The 22,670-nt window shown below is 26.5% G+C and overlaps 1 protein-coding gene across 3 annotated transcripts in view; it reads right to left on the minus strand.

The window, feature by feature from the left end:
- Nucleotides 1-22,670, minus strand: part of LOC111631901 (protein cycle-like) — a 138,009-nt gene that overhangs the window by 38,350 nt on the left and 76,989 nt on the right. The window contains exon 1 of one of the 3 annotated variants that reach the window (XM_023376235.1): nucleotides 11,078-11,366. The exons of the other annotated variants lie outside the window; for them this stretch is intronic. Within the exon in view, the coding sequence (XP_023232003.1) occupies nucleotides 11,078-11,121 (44 nt within the window). The 5' untranslated portion in view covers nucleotides 11,122-11,366. Of the gene's footprint in view, nucleotides 1-11,077; nucleotides 11,367-22,670 lie in introns of those variants that run through there. 3 annotated transcript variants of the gene reach the window in all.

The raw sequence follows: 22,670 nt of genomic DNA on the forward strand, positions 1-22,670 counted from the left end.
TATAATTATATTTTTAATGTAGCTTTCATAAAAAAATAATTCATATATCCTTTTGTTTTTTAATTCGGACATCTTAATGTAAGAACAAGATATAAATATATATTTAAATGCTTTAACAAAATATAATTTCGTGTTTAAATCTCATATTTCCTTCTGTCTAACTTAAGAAACTCATTACATAAGCTCAAATAATACTGTACATGTTCTATAGTCGCCACTTTCCTTTTCAAATAAAAATAAATAATAATATATATAGTGTGTAAAATAGCGTAATTCTATCATGCAATTTTTTATTCAGTCAATATAAATAAAATTCATATATACATCTCTTCAAAATTAATATTATAAGAATTTTAAAAAATATAATAGCAAATACATTTTTATTCATGCATATACGATATACAAAATAAAAAACTATATACTTATCAATAAAAAACAGTTTACTTGAAAATATAAATAAATGAAATAATTCTATTGACGAAACAACATAATTTAAATCAATTTCTTTTTAAACTTTTGATTAAAAAAACACTCTAAAATTATTAAATAATTTACGGACTTCAGATAGCATCTATTATTTATAATTTTTTAAAATATCAAAAGTTTGAATAATTCTATTTAAAAACATTTATAAACCCTAGTTATATCTCTGCCATAGCAGGATATTAAGTTGATATAGAAGTGATTATCTGTTGATCGTTTTTAACGTTTATTCTTATAAAGAAGAAAGTCCGAGTATCTAATCCATTTCATCTTATTCGACACATGCAATGGGTTTAAGTAATATTTCCTGTTATTTCCTGCATACGCTGACGAAGCAAGAATACAAAAAAGCAAGAAAATTGTCTTCTAAAAGTACGAACATTTTTTAGAAAAACTTCGAATGAAATTTATTATGAATTATATGAATTATTATGAATTTATTATGATTAATGAAATTTTCTGCATAAAACAAATTTATCAAATGAGAAGAATTTGTAATAAGTATCTCGAGCATTTGAAATAAACCAGCAAAAACTTCGAACGGATCGAGTCAGTAGGTAAAATTCCTATAATTTGTAATGATTACAATAACTACATTTTAACTTTTAGTAATATTTTCTAAAATACAAATAAATTAAATTGAATGAATAAAATGAATTCGTCAATAAGATACGACCTAGTTGTGTATGCCGGCGTTGCTCGGGCTTTTGAGGGGGTGGGGACTCGATGAGGCTGAGTTGGGAGAGGGTGATAAAAACAATGGTCTTAGTAACTAAAATGTACAGTACATTTATTGACCTCACTATTTACAATAACGAGAATAAAAAAACAAAAATTGCTTAGGCTAAAGTTGTCAGGGTCTTACTCCGTTGTGTTTGTCCCATAGATTTAACACTGTTCAGTGCATTTGTCACTTCGCCATGTCTGAACCATTTCACCTTTCTCAAATCTCTTCAGCGGCATCACGACAGGATAATAGCTTTAATTTGTTAGCCGAACCATATTTTTAGCCCTAGCCGTTTACTCAAACGAAGTTGAACAAACTGAAACCTTTCAATTAATATACAGATTATATTTGTAAATCTGTATAATTTATATTAATTTAAATATATTTTGAATGCAGTGTGTACTAGTCAAGAAATCAATTATTTTACGTTGGTCATATTAATTTCATTAAACGCATTCATGTTCTTATTCATTTGATATCAATCATATANAGCTTTAATTTGTTAGCCGAACCATATTTTTAGCCCTAGCCGTTTACTCAAACGAAGTTGAACAAACTGAAACCTTTCAATTAATATACAGATTATAAAACAAATGTAGGTAAAGTTCATATCTGGGTCATGACTAGAAGGGTACTGGCCCCTATTATTACCATATATAAGGTATATGTAAAATACAAATTAAAAAATAAATGCTAATAAATTAAAATAAAACTGGTATTTTTAGACGTAAATTTTATTTTCAGACTTACACACTTCTGCAGTAGAAATAATAGAAAACTGTCACTGCTTATATAGCCTATTATTTTTGTTATGAATCATTAAAGTATGCTTTTTTTAATAAATGATATTGATAACATTTATTGATGCTTAGAGTAATTAATTCTCAAGTGTAAAGACAGGGCAACGGCCCCAGTTTCCTTGGATCCTCGACAGTAATTTTTTTCCTAAAAGAGTATTGCACTCGACTTATAATATTGTTTAAAATTATGTCTTAACAAATTAAAATTATACTTTGGAAATTGTGAAGATAAACAATAACGATCAAAGCATTTGCTCTGCTTTTTTTTTATCAATGCTTAAATTTCATCATTTTAAATGCGATTCTAGTGAAACTTTTGTTTGATAATTTTTTAAAATATATTTTACGTATTAAGCGTGATAAAATATTTGAATCTATGAATCAATACTTTCCAATAAACGGAATTATATCACACAAAAGTGCGATATAATTCTTTTACGAGCATTATTAATCATTCGATTAATTTCAAACAAATGCAATTATTGAAATTAAATTACTCCTATAATAAATTCACATAACATTTTAACATAAAGTAGAAATTATTTCAAAAGTTATTTCACCAATTATAGATAATAATGATTGAAAAAGTATTTATGATGATATGCTTATTTTAAATGAAGATTTGCGTATTAAATTTTATTCAAATGATCACTTACATTTTAATATAATATTGTGATATGAAACTGGTCATTTCGAAACATACTATCGCAGATTCAAGAGTAAAGCGTACGTTTTAGAGTTTCATTTCTTATAGCACTTAGAAATCTTAAAAAGCAAGAGAACGGCTTCTAAGATTTTCAATCAATATAAAATTTTTACATTTTAAATAACAGACGTTTATTAAAAAAAAATTAATAAATTTAATTCTATCTAAGCTAAGATAGAATTAAATTTATTAATTTTTTTATTTCATTTAAAGCTTTCGAAATTTTATTCGTCTTCCAAAACAACGGGTCGCTGTTTCGAATAATACGAAGTAAATATTTTAAAATTAAACTTCATTTACTTTAGCAAATTTTCTTGCGAGTATCTGTAATCAGTTCGCTGTGGAGAAACTCAATATTTATAGATAATCCTATTAAAAATATCAAAATCAAATAGGAATTATTTGATATATTCCAGTTTATAATTTGAGTGAGCTATTATAATAGTAATTACAAATTACATAACCGGTTATCTGTTTGTACAAAAATTTTTAAAAAATGAATTTTTTTCTATGCAAGAACTGAAAAGCTAAATATGAGCTAAAAACTGTAATCAGTTTTTGTAATTTCTATTTACCGTATTTTGACAAGTATAAGTCGCACTTTTTTTACTATTTTTTAAGGCTCAAAATTGTGGTGCGTCTTATACTCGACAGGTAACCATTTTTACAGTGAAATTATCTACAGTAGTGGTCCACTCTAGGGACCAACCTGTGCAGTGGTCCGTTAAGCAGATGGTCCCTTAACCGAATGGCTAGAGTACCTAGATTATCAAAGTAGCGACACACGAGTCATCGCCGCCATGTTCTGTCGACTGTCATCAAGTGACCTCTGAGTTGACATTAAGAAATGATATTATTTCAGTTTAATAAAGGTATCGATTCATCCATCCGTCATATTCTTGAATAAAAAAAACGAATAAAATGCATCTTTAGACGATCCCATTAAAAAGTTTTTTTCTAAATTTTTTGTCTCAAAATAGGGGTGCGTCTTATACTTGACAGCGACTTATACTCGTCAAAATACGGTAGTTAAAATTTTGCAACAGTTCAGCAATGTCATCCAAAATAATTAAATCATAATTCAAGTTGTTTTTATTATAATTTTATGACAAAACTTATTGCTAATATCCTAACAAAATTCTAACATCGTTGTAAAATAATGATAAATTTTTATATTATATATACATATTTAAAGTTCAAAAGGTTTTGAAATAAATCATTTTCTTAATTTTAATATGTATGTAGGAATATTTATGTAATTGGTATCACCGATATTTTTTAACGCACTGGTGTTAATTATTAATCTTTTATTATCGAAATTTTAAGTATATTTCAATGTTTTTTTTAGTTGAATTGCTTAATCTAAAGTTTCTCAAACGATATGCTATGTATTTTACAAGATGTATATAATTAAAGTTTAGATATTCCGAGCAGTCTTCAGCAAAAACTGCTTAACAGAATTGCACGAAAATTTCAGTACGTCTCAATTAGGTCATGGAAAGGAAATTAAAGGCAAAAAAACAGTTCCAAAAATCACCACCAGTGGGTTTTCGTGGACAAACAAGGCACATTTTTATCCGAATGGTGTAGTTGATGTGCACAATTATCCAGTATGGACTAGAGAAAATCTTCAAGCATCTGGAAATTCCTTTTCATTCCCCAAAAGTAACAATATGGTGAGGATTTTCCTCATCGTTCATTATTAGACCGGTTTGGTTCGAGAAACGGGCTCTCAGGTCCCATTACATGTTCCGTTACCGGCAACGACGAAAATCGCTGGCCGGTATAACTCAATAATGAAAGTAAAGCTTATTAACATGAAATGATAAACAAAGCAAAAACTAAATAAATTGAAGAATATAGGCCTGTAGTAAGCAAGCAGGGTAAAAACTTGCCACCAATCGTGATAAAATTCAAGTTGAAATAACATTTGCAAATAGAAATTTGGTTGAAAATAATTAAAATTCCCGCTCTGTACTTTCTAAGTAACTAAAAATCGCCATTGTGCGACATTTACCACTATTTAACATTTGCCTAACACTACAGAAAACGATATCAAACATTTTAAAAATATATATAAAAAGTAAGTAAATTTTTAATTAATAATCATAATAAAATAATAAATAATACAATAGAAATGTTTGTCAAAAACAGTTATATCCCCTTCTTTGTAATAACAACTACTTATAATAGACAGATAGAAGAAGCACCATACGGCTAACTTTGGCATACCGTTACACTTGGAAACTACATATAGTATACACAGGTATATGATATTGCAAAAGGAATTCCATAGTACCGGTAATAAAACTTTTATGAATGATTTGGAAAACATGTTCACTTCAAAGTAATACTTTTAAACGATTGTTTTTAATATAGGAAAATATTTTCGTTGTATCGTATAAGTAATTCATATTCAATTGTACAAAACGAATACATATTATTAAAGATGTAAAATAGCATTCTCTTTGTTTTAGTTGGTTTACAGTTAACTTGATTAAAGTGTCCAAATATTTTAATTCTAAAACATTTTTGCTGTTACAGTATTTCATTAATGTTTGAATTTGTAAATGTTTAATTAAATCACAAACGAAAATTCGTAAAACTGTAATATACGAGTATATAATATCTTAAATATTATTTATTGTTGCAGTCATTCGACATTTACTTGATATTTACAATTATTCAAAAATAAATTAAGCTTTAAGTTTTGCAGTAAATATTATTTTAATAAGTGAATAATACTAGTAATTTATTAGCTATGTTATAAAATTAATCAGTTCATTTCTCTTTAAAATAGCAATGTTAATTTAAAATAAACCGTCAAATTATTATTATTATTATTATTTCTAAATTTCCAAATCAGCCGTAATTTAAATACAATCATCAGATTAGCGTCTCTACTACATTCCAATCTGGAATCATTTAAGTTAACGATTTTATATAAACATATATAAATTGTCAGTAACAACGAACGTGAAAAATATTCATTGTTTTCGAGATAACTAACTATAATGATTCCATAATTTCTAAATTTCTGAACCCTTCCAGAGAGAACCCACTAAAAAAAATTCTCTCTCATCACGGGGAAAGCATATCGCAACTCACTTATTCTTTAAGTGACGTATATTTTCTTTCAAAATGTAAGACAAGCATACACTTAAAAGGAATTGCAAGATTTTTCTGTAACCAATACTTCTTGATGTTCGAAAACTTGATGTTTTTCTTGATGTTCTTGATCGTAAAAATAAAGAAATACGTTTTTCAGGTTAATTTACTTTTTTTTCTTTTTAAGAATAGAAGATTTTTTTGAATGAAACTACTATACGTAGTTTCATTCAAAAAATCTCTTCTTCTTATACGATAGTGAAATCACCATCATTTTATTAACGAAAGATAATCAAATCTTCCTTGTATATCTTCTGTGTCAATGCTGTAATGTTGCATTACCTACGATAGCACCTTTCATACACAAATTGAAACGAAGAATTTTATTTATACAAATAATGTGTTTGTCAATTTAAATTATATTAAATTGAAACTATCAGTGTATTCCAAATTTGAATAAAATGCATTTCGAACTTTAAATTATATACATTCAGAATTATAAAATTATTATTTAATATAAAGCTAAAATGAGCAATATTTGTCAGATATAATCACTTATTTTCGTTACCAGTAAAAAGGAGTTTAGAAAAGATCTGTGAATTAAAATTGTCTTCTGAGTGGTTCTTGAAATCTTGTGAATGTCGGATTAGAAGGACAAAATAAATTTTGCTTATTCGTCTATATCTTTGGTAACGTTTTTAGTGGTTACCAAAATAACATTATGATTATTATATAACTATCCGTAATTAATAATTTCTTATCAGCATCATCTAAATAATTGAAATTAGCCATGTACTGTACATTTTAATTCAGAATATATTTTGTTATTAATATCTATACTAGTAAGTATTTAAATATACCAATACCACCAAAAAAAACAGTTATAAATATTCATTAAAGATGTATATAATTAAAGTTTAGATATTCCGAGCAGTCTTCAGCAAAAACTGCTTAACAGAATTGCACTAAAATTTCAGTACGTCTCAATTAGGTCATGGAAAGGAAATTAAAGGCAAAAAAACAGTTCCAAAAATCACCACCAGTGGGTTTTCGTGGACAAACAAGGCACATTTTTATCCGAATGGTGTAGTTGATGTGCACAATTATCCAGTATGGACTAGAGAAAATCTTCAAGCATCTGGAAATTCCTTTTCATTCCCCAAAAGTAACAATATGGTGAGGATTTTCCTCATCGTTCATTATTAGACCGGTTTGGTTCGAGAAACGGGCTCTCAGGTCCCATTACATGTTCCGTTACCGGCAACGACGAAAATCGCTGGCCGGTATAACTCAATAATGAAAGTAAAGCTTATTAACATGAAATGATAAACAAAGCAAAAACTAAATAAATTGAAGAATATAGGCCTGTAGTAAGCAAGCAGGGTAAAAACTTGCCACCAATCGTGATAAAATTCAAGTTGAAATAACATTTGCAAATAGAAATTTGGTTGAAAATAATTAAAATTCCCGCTCTGTACTTTCTAAGTAACTAAAAATCGCCATTGTGCGACATTTACCACTATTTAACATTTGCCTAACACTACAGAAAACGATATCAAACATTTTAAAAATATATATAAAAAGTAAGTAAATTTTTAATTAATAATCATAATAAAATAATAAATAATACAATAGAAATGTTTGTCAAAAACAGTTATATCCCCTTCTTTGTAATAACAACTACTTATAATAGACAGATAGAAGAAGCACCATACGGCTAACTTTGGCATACCGTTACACTTGGAAACTACATATAGTATACACAGGTATATGATATTGCAAAAGGAATTCCATAGTACCGGTAATAAAACTTTTATGAATGATTTGGAAAACATGTTCACTTCAAAGTAATACTTTTAAACGATTGTTTTTAATATAGGAAAATATTTTCGTTGTATCGTATAAGTAATTCATATTCAATTGTACAAAACGAATACATATTATTAAAGATGTAAAATAGCATTCTCTTTGTTTTAGTTGGTTTACAGTTAACTTGATTAAAGTGTCCAAATATTTTAATTCTAAAACATTTTTGCTGTTACAGTATTTCATTAATGTTTGAATTTGTAAATGTTTAATTAAATCACAAACGAAAATTCGTAAAACTGTAATATACGAGTATATAATATCTTAAATATTATTTATTGTTGCAGTCATTCGACATTTACTTGATATTTACAATTATTCAAAAATAAATTAAGCTTTAAGTTTTGCAGTAAATATTATTTTAATAAGTGAATAATACTAGTAATTTATTAGCTATGTTATAAAATTAATCAGTTCATTTCTCTTTAAAATAGCAATGTTAATTTAAAATAAACCGTCAAATTATTATTATTATTATTATTATTATTTCTAAATTTCCAAATCAGCCGTAATTTAAATACAATCATCAGATTAGCGTCTCTACTACATTCCAATCTGGAATCATTTAAGTTAACGATTTTATATAAACATATATAAATTGTCAGTAACAACGAACGTGAAAAATATTCATTGTTTTCGAGATAACTAACTATAATGATTCCATAATTTCTAAATTTCTGAACCCTTCCAGAGAGAACCCACTAAAAAAAATTCTCTCTCATCACGGGGAAAGCATATCGCAACTCACTTATTCTTTAAGTGACGTATATTTTCTTTCAAAATGTAAGACAAGCATACACTTAAAAGGAATTGCAAGATTTTTCTGTAACCAATACTTCTTGATGTTCGAAAACTTGATGTTTTTCTTGATGTTCTTGATCGTAAAAATAAAGAAATACGTTTTTCAGGTTAATTTACTTTTTTTTCTTTTTAAGAATAGAAGATTTTTTTGAATGAAACTACTATACGTAGTTTCATTCAAAAAATCTCTTCTTCTTATACGATAGTGAAATCACCATCATTTTATTAACGAAAGATAATCAAATCTTCCTTGTATATCTTCTGTGTCAATGCTGTAATGTTGCATTACCTACGATAGCACCTTTCATACACAAATTGAAACGAAGAATTTTGTTTATACAAATAATGTGTTTGTCAATTTAAATTATATTAAATTGAAACTATCAGTGTATTCCAAATTTGAATAAAATGCATTTCGAACTTTAAATTATATACATTCAGAATTATAAAATTATTATTTAATATAAAGCTAAAATGAGCAATATTTGTCAGATATAATCACTTATTTTCGTTACCAGTAAAAAGGAGTTTAGAAAAGATCTGTGAATTAAAATTGTCTTCTGAGTGGTTCTTGAAATCTTGTGAATGTCGGATTAGAAGGACAAAATAAATTTTGCTTATTCGTCTATATCTTTGGTAACGTTTTTAGTGGTTACCAAAATAACATTATGATTATTATATAACTATCCGTAATTAATAATTTCTTATCAGCATCATCTAAATAATTGAAATTAGCCATGTACTGTACATTTTAATTCAGAATATATTTTGTTATTAATATCTATACTAGTAAGTATTTAAATATACCAATACCACCAAAAAAAACAGTTATAAATATTCATTAATAGGTGAATAGGAATTTACAACAAAAAAACGACTTGAGTAATTGAAACAGAGTAATTGAGGAATTAAAAATTTCATACTAAATTATTTTCTTATATAAGTATCATTTTCAATATGAACAATAATAACAAAGTAATAGTTTACAAGTTAAATTGATTTAAATTTGAAATTTTAAGATAATTTTCTATTTCTGACATTTAAAAATCAGTAATTATTTTAAAATAGAAATAAATCTAAAATTATGTAACAAATATTAATATTAATTACAGCGCTTAATATAAAAAATAAGATCTTAAAATTATAGATGAGATTTAGATTCGTCGTTAATTAATACTGTACTTCATTTTTGGTTAAAATTTTCTAATAATGTTTTTCTTCTTCTCTTTCTTATTTTTATTTTTATGATTATATTATGATTAATGTTTCATGTTTAATAGAGATTATATTTTTTAAAAATATATAATTAGGAACTCACGCTAGGTTCTTATTATCTAAATTTATTACAACAATAATGAAATTATTGAATAATTTTCTAATATGTGATCAATAATTTTATACTAAAAATCGTATGAGTTACTAATATACTATTAAATCAAATGAAAATAACAACAATACAATGTAATAATAATTTGGAATTCTAATTTAAAATGTATTTCAATTTTTAGTATATTTTACATCGAAAATTTCTAAATGTTCCAAACAGATTTACTTATATGGATATTACAGATAATTCTTTCTATTTAAAACATTTTTTAAAATGCAGTGTAAATTTAACTAGATTTATTGCTTAAACAAATAGAGCTGAAACCTCCGGTATATTCTATAATGCTAGTACTTTATTGAAACAACACTATTTATGACATGAAATAATTGTAAAATTTTCGGAAGTAGAATTTTTGTTTTTAAACAATAATTTAAAAAAAATATATATTAATTATATAATAAATTTAAGCTGTATTTTTATGCGCTAATTATAAATACAATAAACTTTAATTAATATATAGAAGAATTATAATTAAATATACAATCATTATAAAAAACATCACTTTAAATATTTATAAAAGGGATAACTTTTATAAATATTAAAATAAAATCCGTTTAATATAAGACATTTATTTCCATTTAAATTCTGTTCAATTAATGAAAACTTTCATATAAAAACGTAACATTTACCCTTTTTAATTTAATAAACTATTTTTTAATAATATAAATTCATATCAGAATTAATATAAACCGATATAAAAATGTAAGTGCCATGTTTACAACTGTATCAGATTATAATATACAGATTATATTTGTAAATCTGTATAATTTATATTAATTTAAATATATTTTGAATGCAGTGTGTACTAGTCAAGAAATCAATTATTTTACGTTGGTCATATTAATTTCATTAAACGCATTCATGTTCTTATTCATTTGATATCAATCATATACTACACTAATATTGCATAAGAGTAAATGATTACCATTCAAAAGTAGCTAACATATTAACAAATCACGCAAACTTTCAAGTGATGCCATAATACTTGTACAATTATACATTCTGTATATTTATCGTAAATTATATTACGAATCTATATCCACAAAACGATTAAGAATCAACCTTAACTAATTTAAAATCGAAGTCATTGTTTTAGAATGATTATATTTTCAAATTATCCTCTATCAGCTTCATACAAGAAACATGTTAGATAGGTTTTAGATATCAATTTAAAAAAAAAAAAATCCATTATACATTACCTGCGGCAGGATCTAGTCCTAAACTCGCGCGACGAGTTCACCATGTCTCAAGAATGGCCTGTTTATGGACAGTCGAAAGTCCAAAGGCAAGCACAATCATCATCTAACTTGGAGGAAGATTACAGTTTTACGTAATATCACGTGGACTATGTCCGTCGTCAAGAGACCAATGACATTCAATTGCTGTTGTCAAGGAAACATGCAAGGAAAGAAATGGATGGTTAAATAGAAAAAGAAACCGAAAGCGAGGATGGAACTTTCTACGATCACTTAAGACAATTGTAAAAAAAAACCATTATGTCCATAATAATACTATTAATTATATTTATCTGATCAATCGATTCAATTTAATTTTTCAAAGTATTTTCGAAATTTATAATAGTATTTGAATAAGTCAGATATTATATTTACTGGAACAGAAGAAGAAATAAGAAATAAAATCATTTTACTTATATTATTGAGTACATTATAACAAATATATTAAATATATTATATTTTTCGAAAATCAGAAAATATGTTAAAAATTTCTGATATTTATAAAAAATATTTTGACTTTATATTAACAGGAAAATTATACACACAAAAGAAATTATCCAGTTATGAAATAACCTACTTAATAAGAAAAAAAATAATAATAGTTTCCTATAAAACGAGTTTTACTTTATCGATAAAAATTATATACATTAAGATCGATCTTAATTTTTAATTCATTTATTAAAGTATAATTAATAGCAGTTTAATTCGCAGAGAGTGTATGGGTAAATCAAAATCCTAGTTATTATTTCGATAATTAAATAATCAAAGTAGAAATATTTCAATATATTTCGTTTATATTCTAAATAAGCTTAATAAATGAATCTTCTAGATTAAATTTAACTTATAAAATTGGCAAACTTATGTACAAAATATAGTAAATACATGTGTATAAAATTATTTAAATTATTTATAATTAATTTAATATACGCGTATAATATAATTTTATATACGGGTACAGTACATATTTACTAGACACTAGTATGTATAAAGTATAAGAGACGAGAGTTATTACATAACTTCTTACAAAATATCGGTTGCTTAGTAACTAGTTTTAATAATTTGTATTCCAAACACGCAAATTTCTTTCTATGGTATCCATTAACAAATATCCAATATTTAATGACGATAAATATATCTGACTAATGAAAGTTATAAAACGCCATTAAAAATAATAATACTAATTTATCTAACAACAGTGTATCAAAATATTCGGATTATCCTAAACCGAAAGACATCATGATGATGTTTAATCAATAATATACAAGTTATTTTTAAAAATATTTCTACTGTAAATAAAATTACAGTTAAATGTGAAATATCTTTATTGATCGCGCACCAAAATATTTCTCTAAGGCAAACTAGAATATGTATTTGCTTAAATACATTTCATAATGTGTTTAAACAATATATTTACATGAATATATAACGCGATTCATTATAAATTAATGTTAAATAACTCTTTTGTCATATTTATGAATATATTATATGAATTTAACTTATTTTAATTATAAAATTTTTCTATACGAAGACTCATTTATTCAATATATGCAAATACCACTTAAATTCAATAAATGTCATTTTCTCTTGAAAAAACAGGAAAAGAGACAAACAGATCAAAAATTTTAATTTAAATTTTCATTTTATTAAAACTCAAATATATGAAACATTTCGATCAACAAGAATAGACTCAATTTCTCAATTTTCTTAATATTAACTCAACATTGTATCATGTATACGGGGGATGTTTTATTCCAACACTATGTACAGTACCAGGCCGTCATGTTCGCTGTAAGTTCAAAAAATTTTTTACATCTATGTTAATCGTTCCCTCTTGTAAATCATTTTAAATTTAATCACTATTGATGGTGATTATTGATTAACCGGTATACCTGTTAATCAATAATCACCATCCGTATTTTATCTAATGTCAAAACACCTGCATTTCTCACAATCCATGTAAGTTTCCTAATGTTCTTTTACAATTTTGTAAATTTATAGAAAAATTTTGCTAACTTGTATACATTATGCTGATTTTCCCTATATAGTTGTAACACGAGTTGAAAAGGGATATAATTATCCGAAATGCATACTCAAATAAGTAAAAAGTCTTTCTAAAGCTTGTCCTCCGTTTCATTGATGGTGTAATAAGTCTAGCGGAAAAGAAAAAGCCATCTTAGCGCTCGTATATTTGAACATAAGACTAGACAAGAAGCATATCGCATAATTCAAAGAATAGACTCATCTCAATTTAATTCATCAATCTATAATGGAAGAATGATGACAGTAAAAATCAATGTGTAATTCGTTTCAAAACTGTTTCCGCTCACTGATCTCTCTTTATTTGATACTGTTGCTAATGATATAAGGCAATTATCATCTATCGTTAGTTCTTAACTTTCTGGAGAACATGAAATGTACCGTATGTATCACAGTTTATAATTATTGCTACAGTAACAACTTTTTGAAATGATAGTTGTAAACTCTCAGTATTGTCACTTTGTACTATCACAAAATTAATATTTTCTTTGATGAATCAAAAATATTAAACTTAAATATTTTAAATAAATTAATATTAGCAATGTTACTACTACATAATTTTTGAAAGATAGCAGATNATTTTTTTGTATTTTTTCCTCGTTAATTAAATTCTAAAACAATTATACGAATACCAATAAATTAATATCTGCAATACTATAGTAGAGTTATAGTAATGGATAAATGTCTTATTAACTGTAAAATACGGCAAGTTTTTTGTTATAAGAGTTTTTGTCTCGAAAATTGTTGAAACTAATATCTGCAATACTATAGTAGAGCTATCTCTACCATAGTATTGCAGATTTAGTTTCAGTTAATAAGACATTTATCCATTAAAAAAAGCTCAAAATCGCCTTGGGTCTTACACATGAAGTTGTGTTCGCCCACGGGCTAATGCTTAAATCGCGAAAAATTTGACGATTATAAAATTGAAATGTCGGTCTACGCTGAAAAACGTTGAGCATGTCGTGTCGTCCTGAAGTATAAAAATATTCAGCAAGATTTAGTTCTTTATGTAAAAATAAATAAGCTATTAGTATGCAAATTTGCTTTAGTCTTCAACAAATAGCAATAAATCGTAAAAATAATATATATATCAAAAGATTGTTTTGGAATAAATTGTTTTATGATTTATTAACAGTAAGTAATTTGTATACATATTATGTACAGTACACTTATATACATGGGGTCATGTAAAATTTTATCGGGTAAAAGAAGGTAAAAATTTAAGAATAGCTGATCTAATGAATTCCCCAAACTGCTTTCAGTGGGATATAGATAACCTCTACTCTAATTAGACAATAACATTTTTTTCAAAACATATTTGCTATAACTAAGCAGCTTAGATTATATATTCATGTTGAATATTTTAACGGTAAAATTTTAAATGCAAATGACTTCTTTTAAACTCTTTTTTTTTTTCTGAAAAATAAAAGTGTGATTCTAATTTTAAAAAATTAGAATACGGTAAAAGAATTTTGGGGTCGTGTGCCAAAGGCGCAAGGTTGTTTTAAATACTGTATACTAAATACTAAATATTCGGCGCTGAAATGAAGGTGCGTCTTTTGTGCCGTAAAATACGTTAAGTTAATGCTTTAACTGTGAAAAATAAAATAAAAACGAAACTGTTAAATATAATTTTGAAAATAATATCACGAATTGCTTGAAGATATAATTTAATATTAAAATCACAGTAGAGATTAGTAAAAAATTTAAATTAAGAAATAAAAAATTAACTGTTCGGAATGCCAGAATTTATTAAATTATACATTTTTTAATTAGAACGAAAATTCTAATTAATTTTAAATCCTGTTTCAAAAGTTTGAAGACGCTGAAATTTAGAAAGAATTTTGAAGAACATGGGATAGTAGATGACAATACAGTATTAACAAAAATAAAAAACAGATTAATCATAAGAATGAGAAGATAAGAGAAACAGTAATATCTAATGTAGATACAAAAAAAAATAGTGTAAACACAATAATGAATAAAGATGAAAAATTAGTATATACCCGTATCGATAATAATAAAGACACAGTACAGTATTTGATATGAACAGAACAAGAAAGACAATAGAAAGATCATATGACAAATGAAAATGAAAAGATTCTAAAGGTAGTGTTTTCTGTGTTCCAGTGAGAAGTAACAGTGAAAAAGTTGAAAAAAGAATTAAAAAATATACGATAAATATTTTTAAATATACGATAATATATACGTAAATATACGATAAATATTTTAAGCTGAAAATTTTTTACGGCTTAAAATTATACAAATTGATAAGACTAAATGAAATAAGTTAGTGCTAAAATACATTTGGGAGAAAATACGATGAACAAAAAGAAAAAAAAATTCATTGTAAACACAATGAATTTTTTTTTGTTCATTGTGATGGTGAAATAGCGATAAAGAATAAGATTATGGATAGAAATTTAACCTAAAATTATCTATATGCTTCCTGATAATCATCTGATAGAAAAGACATACAGTATTTAGAAGAGTAAGTTGTAAACAGCGTTATAAAAACAGTTAAAGAATAAAAATCAATCGTGGATATTTGTTTGGAGAATTAGAAAATAGAATACAGCTTGTTAAATATATATAAACGTTTATTTATATGAAAATTAATTTAAACAATATTTAAATTTTAAATTATTAATTTAGAATGTTTTTGTGTTTCCTGAAAGAATGGATATGTAATTTGTAACGTTTGAAACATTCGTTCAAATAATAAAGTAAGTAAGTTATATCGAATCGTATAGAAGGTAATTCTGTTCAAGAACTTGTGAAAAATTCGAAAACATTTCGGATATAAAAAGCAAACCAGTTTCTTGGTTAAAACTGGTAATGGTTATTTGCGGTTATAAGTCAAGAATTCTATTTGCGAGAATATTGACAATTAGCAGTTTGTCCATTTTCAACATAAAATATAACCATCGAAGTAATCATCCATCAATCTTCACTAAAAATCATCATATATAATTCACTCATTAATAAACAAAATGGCAATTTAAATAAATAAAAAAAAAACAAACACGAAATATTAATTCTTAGACTTCTTTCCAAATACTAAATAACTTTCTAAATTATTGAAAAGAACAACACTTGAAAACACAATTTCTCAAGTAGCAATACAGCTTTGATATTTACCCGTTGAGAATATCCTCTCATAAAATCCTTTTCATCTTTACAAATAATTTTCAACAATTACAATCCAGCTAACATTTAGTTGTTAGTATAAAAATAATAATAGCTAGAAAAAAAATTATTATTATAGATAAATTTTCGGTGTTTTAGTGATCAATTACATTTTCAATATTAAAAATTTCATATATTTTAAACACAACTTTTATTTTTATTCTCCTTATAACTTAAAATCATCTTTCGGTCTATATAATCTTTATTTAATAATCACTCAAAAGAATGTTTCTTATATAAAAATGTCTCCTTTCACTACTTAAAGTAATGAAAAATCTTGAAATCTTTACTTTTTTATTGAAAAACAACTCACTTGACTTTTAGATTAAAATGTTTCAAACAGACTATTTTTCTTCATTTCTTTTAAATTTTATAGCAATAATATAATTTATTTTGCTTTATACTTAAAGATAAATTAATATTATAAACTCAATACAGTATTTCGATACATTAAATAAATTTTTGTACCGGTGAGAAGTGATTTTTTCAAAGCTCATTTCACAAAGTTATCTTACTATAATAGGAAAATATTTCGAAATATTAATAAAATATGAAAAAAATGTTATACCGGTACATTTCATGCTTGGGAGATTTAACAGGAATTAACAATGAATAGTTATTGCATCATTAGCAAAAGTACGGAGTGAAATAGAATATAACCTTTCTAAAATGAACTTTTATTGAGAGTACTAAGTAACTATAAATACATATTTGAATTGATGTTACAATTTTTTAGACAAATCATACACTAGAAATGCACATAAGAGTATCAATTAATTAAACGAACGGAAAAATGTGATTTTCCTAAAAATTTTAACATCAACGCAAATATGCTTACTTAGTACACTTCGTAGATTGTAAACAGAAAGCTTATAACAAACTTTTATTGACTTTATTTTCATCATTTATATGTAAATTCATTATTAATGAATAAACAATATTAATTATTTAAGTAAATATCATTACTTTTTATGATACTTATATTATTCTATTCTTCATTCAACTAATTCATATATTTGAATTTTAATAAAATAAAAATTCCACTTTATAATTTTAAATCTCCAATTTTAAATTTAAATTCTTTTACACTCAATAAATTCAACTATATATTTCTGATGAAATGAAAATGAAGATAAATCATCAAAAGTTTTTGCTTATTTGTATTAAAAAAAGGAGATTGCGGAACAAAACAGCTTTGCAATAATTACATCAAAAAATAAAATCAGATAAAGATAGATTCTGATTCTAGACCTTAAAATGATTCGATCATTTTATTATAAATTTGGCAGAATGAAAAGATGCTCCATCATACTAATAAGCAAACTAGCACAATGAATCATCTTTCAAATAAATATTCAACAGTCTAATATTTTACCGTCTAAAGACGGATAAACTTTTGAGTTAAATTATGCATATTAAATGGACGAATTATCGATGTTACTTGTATAAATGTTGTATAATTATAACGTAACGTTATAATTACGAAAATTATATACCGAAGTCATCACAAGCAGTTTTTTCAAAAGCTTTTTAAAACTGCGATACAAAAATTCTGATGATCTTAAAATACAGAATTATTCCAATCGCCTTGACTGTAAAATAAAAAAGAAAACCTCTCATATTTTAATAGTAGTGTTAACTGCAATTTAAACGCAAGCTGCGGTTTATTTTGGACATACTTAACATGTAGAGACCGCGTTTCTTTATGTAGCGAGTGTGTAGTGAAAATGACGTCACGAGCAGCTATCGCTACACGTCGCATCATAGTTTAGAAACGCTTTCCGCTCCAGCTAAGCATGGATGCCGTAATCTATCCTTTAATTCCAGTTATAGCCGAAAGTAGTGCTTTAGTTAAAGAACTACAATATATTTAAATAAAGAGATATAAAGAATCGAGCATTTCTCTTTCCGAAAATGTGAACAAAGTAAAGAGATAGGAGATAGATAATTATATTTAAAATATAGTATTTTTTATTCTTTAGATAATTTTCAGTGTCATTTTAGAAAATTTGACCCTTAATCTTCCCATAATACTTTTATTGACAGTCACTTCGACTTTTTCTACTTTCACAGCATAATATCGTATTATACATACAAGCGTCCATTTTGCTTTACACGTGAAGCTGCAGCCACCTCTTGCAGCAAACGTTTAGAAACGGTTCGCTACATTACAGCGCTTCATTAAGAAACGCGACCAAAATATCAAAGTTGAGGAAGTAAGAAACAGAGGCCTTATTTCCTAAATTCATCTAAACAACCAATCCCATAACTACTTATTTAATTCTACTCAATGTCCAGTGGTTATCCAATGCGCGTTATCTTACGGGCAATACTCCTTTTGCCCATAAGATAACGCGCCACTGTCAATGTCTTTTTATTATCAGTTGAAAGGCCCGATGCAGTCATCGAGGCATACTAAATAGTTAGCATGCATAGCAATGATAAATAATTAATTACAAATGGTTTACCTAAAGTGCAGAGACGTTCGGCAGAACACTGTTGAAAGTGAACTGCCCATAACTATAATAGTCATATACTAAAACCAACATCCCTACATCTAATTCTCATGAAATAACTTTCAAAATACCAACAAGATACTGTACAGTACTGAATTATACTGTAACAATATAAAATATATACATAATAATTTATATTGTTAAATAATAGCTAGGGGCGCCCCTATCGGCCGTTTTTGGCATACCCTAACAGAGACTGTTAGTTTTTCAGTTTTATATAGTAGATTTGTTTATATGTATAGTTGTATATACTATGCATTCAATAATACTGTATAGTATTTGATATCGGTTTATAAACATAAAATATTTATTATGTTAGATTTATAAGTACATATGATATGATTAATAATATACATACCGGTATGATAAATTTTCGAAAGTTCACTTTCGAAAATTTATCATACCGGCTCACTTATCATTGGTGTGGCTTCAGGGTAACTGTTATCTTGAAGAGACTTCAATGATAAACGATATTTTGAAAATCTATAAAAATGTATTAATTTTGACCAAAGTCATCTATAAAAACCATGTTAGTAAATAGATAGTTTGATAATTTATTATTACATTTAATAATTTAACGTTCGAGAAGTTAATTCGCATAATCTATTCTATGTGACGGTCTTAATTAAGGTATGAAAATGTCAGCTTGTCCTTCTGGAAACTCAGAAATATTGATGGGGATTTGATCCGGATATATAAGTCCCATCCGTCAGCAACTGGTCATCCTCAATGTGGACGTAGCCAAACCCATAATGAACATAAAAAGGCAAACAGTGCAGAAGGGTTTTAAAAAATTATAGGTCTTATCAAAAACGAACACAGTCAAACCTCGATTTTCGAACAATCCGGTTCACAAACAGAATTTCGAACTCATTATTGCACTGCTATTTTTTTTTAACTCTTTCCGCCTTGTGGGCACTAAAAGGGCCTTTTTTAGCAAGTCCATTATGGGTTCGGCCAGGCCCACAATGGGGCGGCCAGCTGGTAAGGAACGGAGCCCGACATATCCGGACGGATCCGCCCCGAAAAATTCCTGGGGATTTATCGACCCGTCCATATTCGAAGCTGTGTCCCCCAGAGCGGTAGGCTGCATCTTGACCGCTCGGTCATCCTGCCTATTGCACTAGTTGCCGTACGATAACTCGGTTACGAACAAGCTACTCGGCCGAGCCGGCCACAGATTAGAGAGACACAACTTTCTGTGTTAGAGAATTTAATAAATAAAATCACATACATTACAGACATATCTATTCCAAACACTCACAATATATAAAACATATCACTGAAAAAATTAGAAAGTACACAGAACTTGCCCAGAAAATAAGGCATCTGTGGAGGATAGATAGGGGTGCTTATTGTACTTACTGTTCTCTCTTCTACAGATATCATACCATACACACTATACAAAAGCCTAGGAACATTACAATTGAATAGAAATACGTACATCACACTACAGAAGGCCACTATATTGAATACATATTCTATTGCTAGGAAATTCCAGAATACAGACACACATACTAACACACTAATTTTTGTTTTGTTTTGGTTGATATGCCTTGACTCTGGTCCGCTGGTCCGACATAGTACACAGCAACCGGTGTCAACCGAGTATATAACCCACTAAATTCAACATAATAATAATAAATATAACACTGAACTTGGAACTTAAGTGATACTTAAAATTTGAAATCTTTACAGGTCAATACAAACAATTATCATCTGCATTTAAATTCCAAATTTCCAGAATTATGTGGGTCCGTTTAAAATAGCTTCAAATATGTTCTAGAGCCAAAGCAATAAAGGCATAAGTCTCTCGCTCGAAGAGTCCTGTACCTGGACCCACATCCAGGAAAGAAGATCCTGTACCTGGATTACGATTGACTCAAATTAAAACCGCTGAGTTGATCCGGTTAGTCGATTCTCTTCCTTATTACCTGGAAATTTCTCTCCTTNTATAATATACAGATTATATTTGTAAATCTGTATAATTTATATTAATTTAAATATATTTTGAATGCAGTGTGTACTAGTCAAGAAATCAATTATTTTACGTTGGTCATATTAATTTCATTAAACGCATTCATGTTCTTATTCATTTGATATCAATCATATACTACACTAATATTGCATAAGAGTAAATGATTACCATTCAAAAGTAGCTAACATATTAACAAATCACGCAAACTTTCAAGTGATGCCATAATACTTGTACAATTATACATTCTGTATATTTATCGTAAATTATATTACGAATCTATATCCACAAAACGATTAAGAATCAACCTTAACTAATTTAAAATCGAAGTCATTGTTTTAGAATGATTATATTTTCAAATTATCCTCTATCAGCTTCATACAAGAAACATGTTAGATAGGTTTTAGATATCAATTTAAAAAAAAAAAAAAATCCATTATACATTACCTGCGGCAGGATCTAGTCCTAAACTCGCGCGACGAGTTCACCATGTCTCAAGAATGGCCTGTTTATGGACAGTCGAAAGTCCAAAGGCAAGCACAATCATCATCTAACTTGGAGGAAGATTACAGTTTTACGTAATATCACGTGGACTATGTCCGTCGTCAAGAGACCAATGACATTCAATTGCTGTTGTCAAGGAAACATGCAAGGAAAGAAATGGATGGTTAAATAGAAAAAGAAACCGAAAGCGAGGATGGAACTTTCTACGATCACTTAAGACAATTGTAAAAAAAAACCATTATGTCCATAATAATACTATTAATTATATTTATCTGATCAATCGATTCAATTTAATTTTTCAAAGTATTTTCGAAATTTATAATAGTATTTGAATAAGTCAGATATTATATTTACTGGAACAGAAGAAGAAATAAGAAATAAAATCATTTTACTTATATTATTGAGTACATTATAACAAATATATTAAATATATTATATTTTTCGAAAATCAGAAAATATGTTAAAAATTTCTGATATTTATAAAAAATATTTTGACTTTATATTAACAGGAAAATTATACACACAAAAGAAATTATCCAGTTATGAAATAACCTACTTAATAAGAAAAAAAATAATAATAGTTTCCTATAAAACGAGTTTTACTTTATCGATAAAAATTATATACATTAAGATCGATCTTAATTTTTAATTCATTTATTAAAGTATAATTAATAGCAGTTTAATTCGCAGAGAGTGTATGGGTAAATCAAAATCCTAGTTATTATTTCGATAATTAAATAATCAAAGTAGAAATATTTCAATATATTTCGTTTATATTCTAAATAAGCTTAATAAATGAATCTTCTAGATTAAATTTAACTTATAAAATTGGCAAACTTATGTACAAAATATAGTAAATACATGTGTATAAAATTATTTAAATTATTTATAATTAATTTAATATACGCGTATAATATAATTTTATATACGGGTACAGTACATATTTACTAGACACTAGTATGTATAAAGTATAAGAGACGAGAGTTATTACATAACTTCTTACAAAATATCGGTTGCTTAGTAACTAGTTTTAATAATTTGTATTCCAAACACGCAAATTTCTTTCTATGGTATCCATTAACAAATATCCAATATTTAATGACGATAAATATATCTGACTAATGAAAGTTATAAAACGCCATTAAAAATAATAATACTAATTTATCTAACAACAGTGTATCAAAATATTCGGATTATCCTAAACCGAAAGACATCATGATGATGTTTAATCAATAATATACAAGTTATTTTTAAAAATATTTCTACTGTAAATAAAATTACAGTTAAATGTGAAATATCTTTATTGATCGCGCACCAAAATATTTCTCTAAGG

The sequence above is a fragment of the Centruroides sculpturatus genome, unplaced genomic scaffold (genome assembly GCF_000671375.1).
Source record: "Centruroides sculpturatus isolate CEXI.00-Female unplaced genomic scaffold, Cexi_2.0 scaffold578, whole genome shotgun sequence".
Taxonomy (NCBI): domain Eukaryota; kingdom Metazoa; phylum Arthropoda; class Arachnida; order Scorpiones; family Buthidae; genus Centruroides; species Centruroides sculpturatus.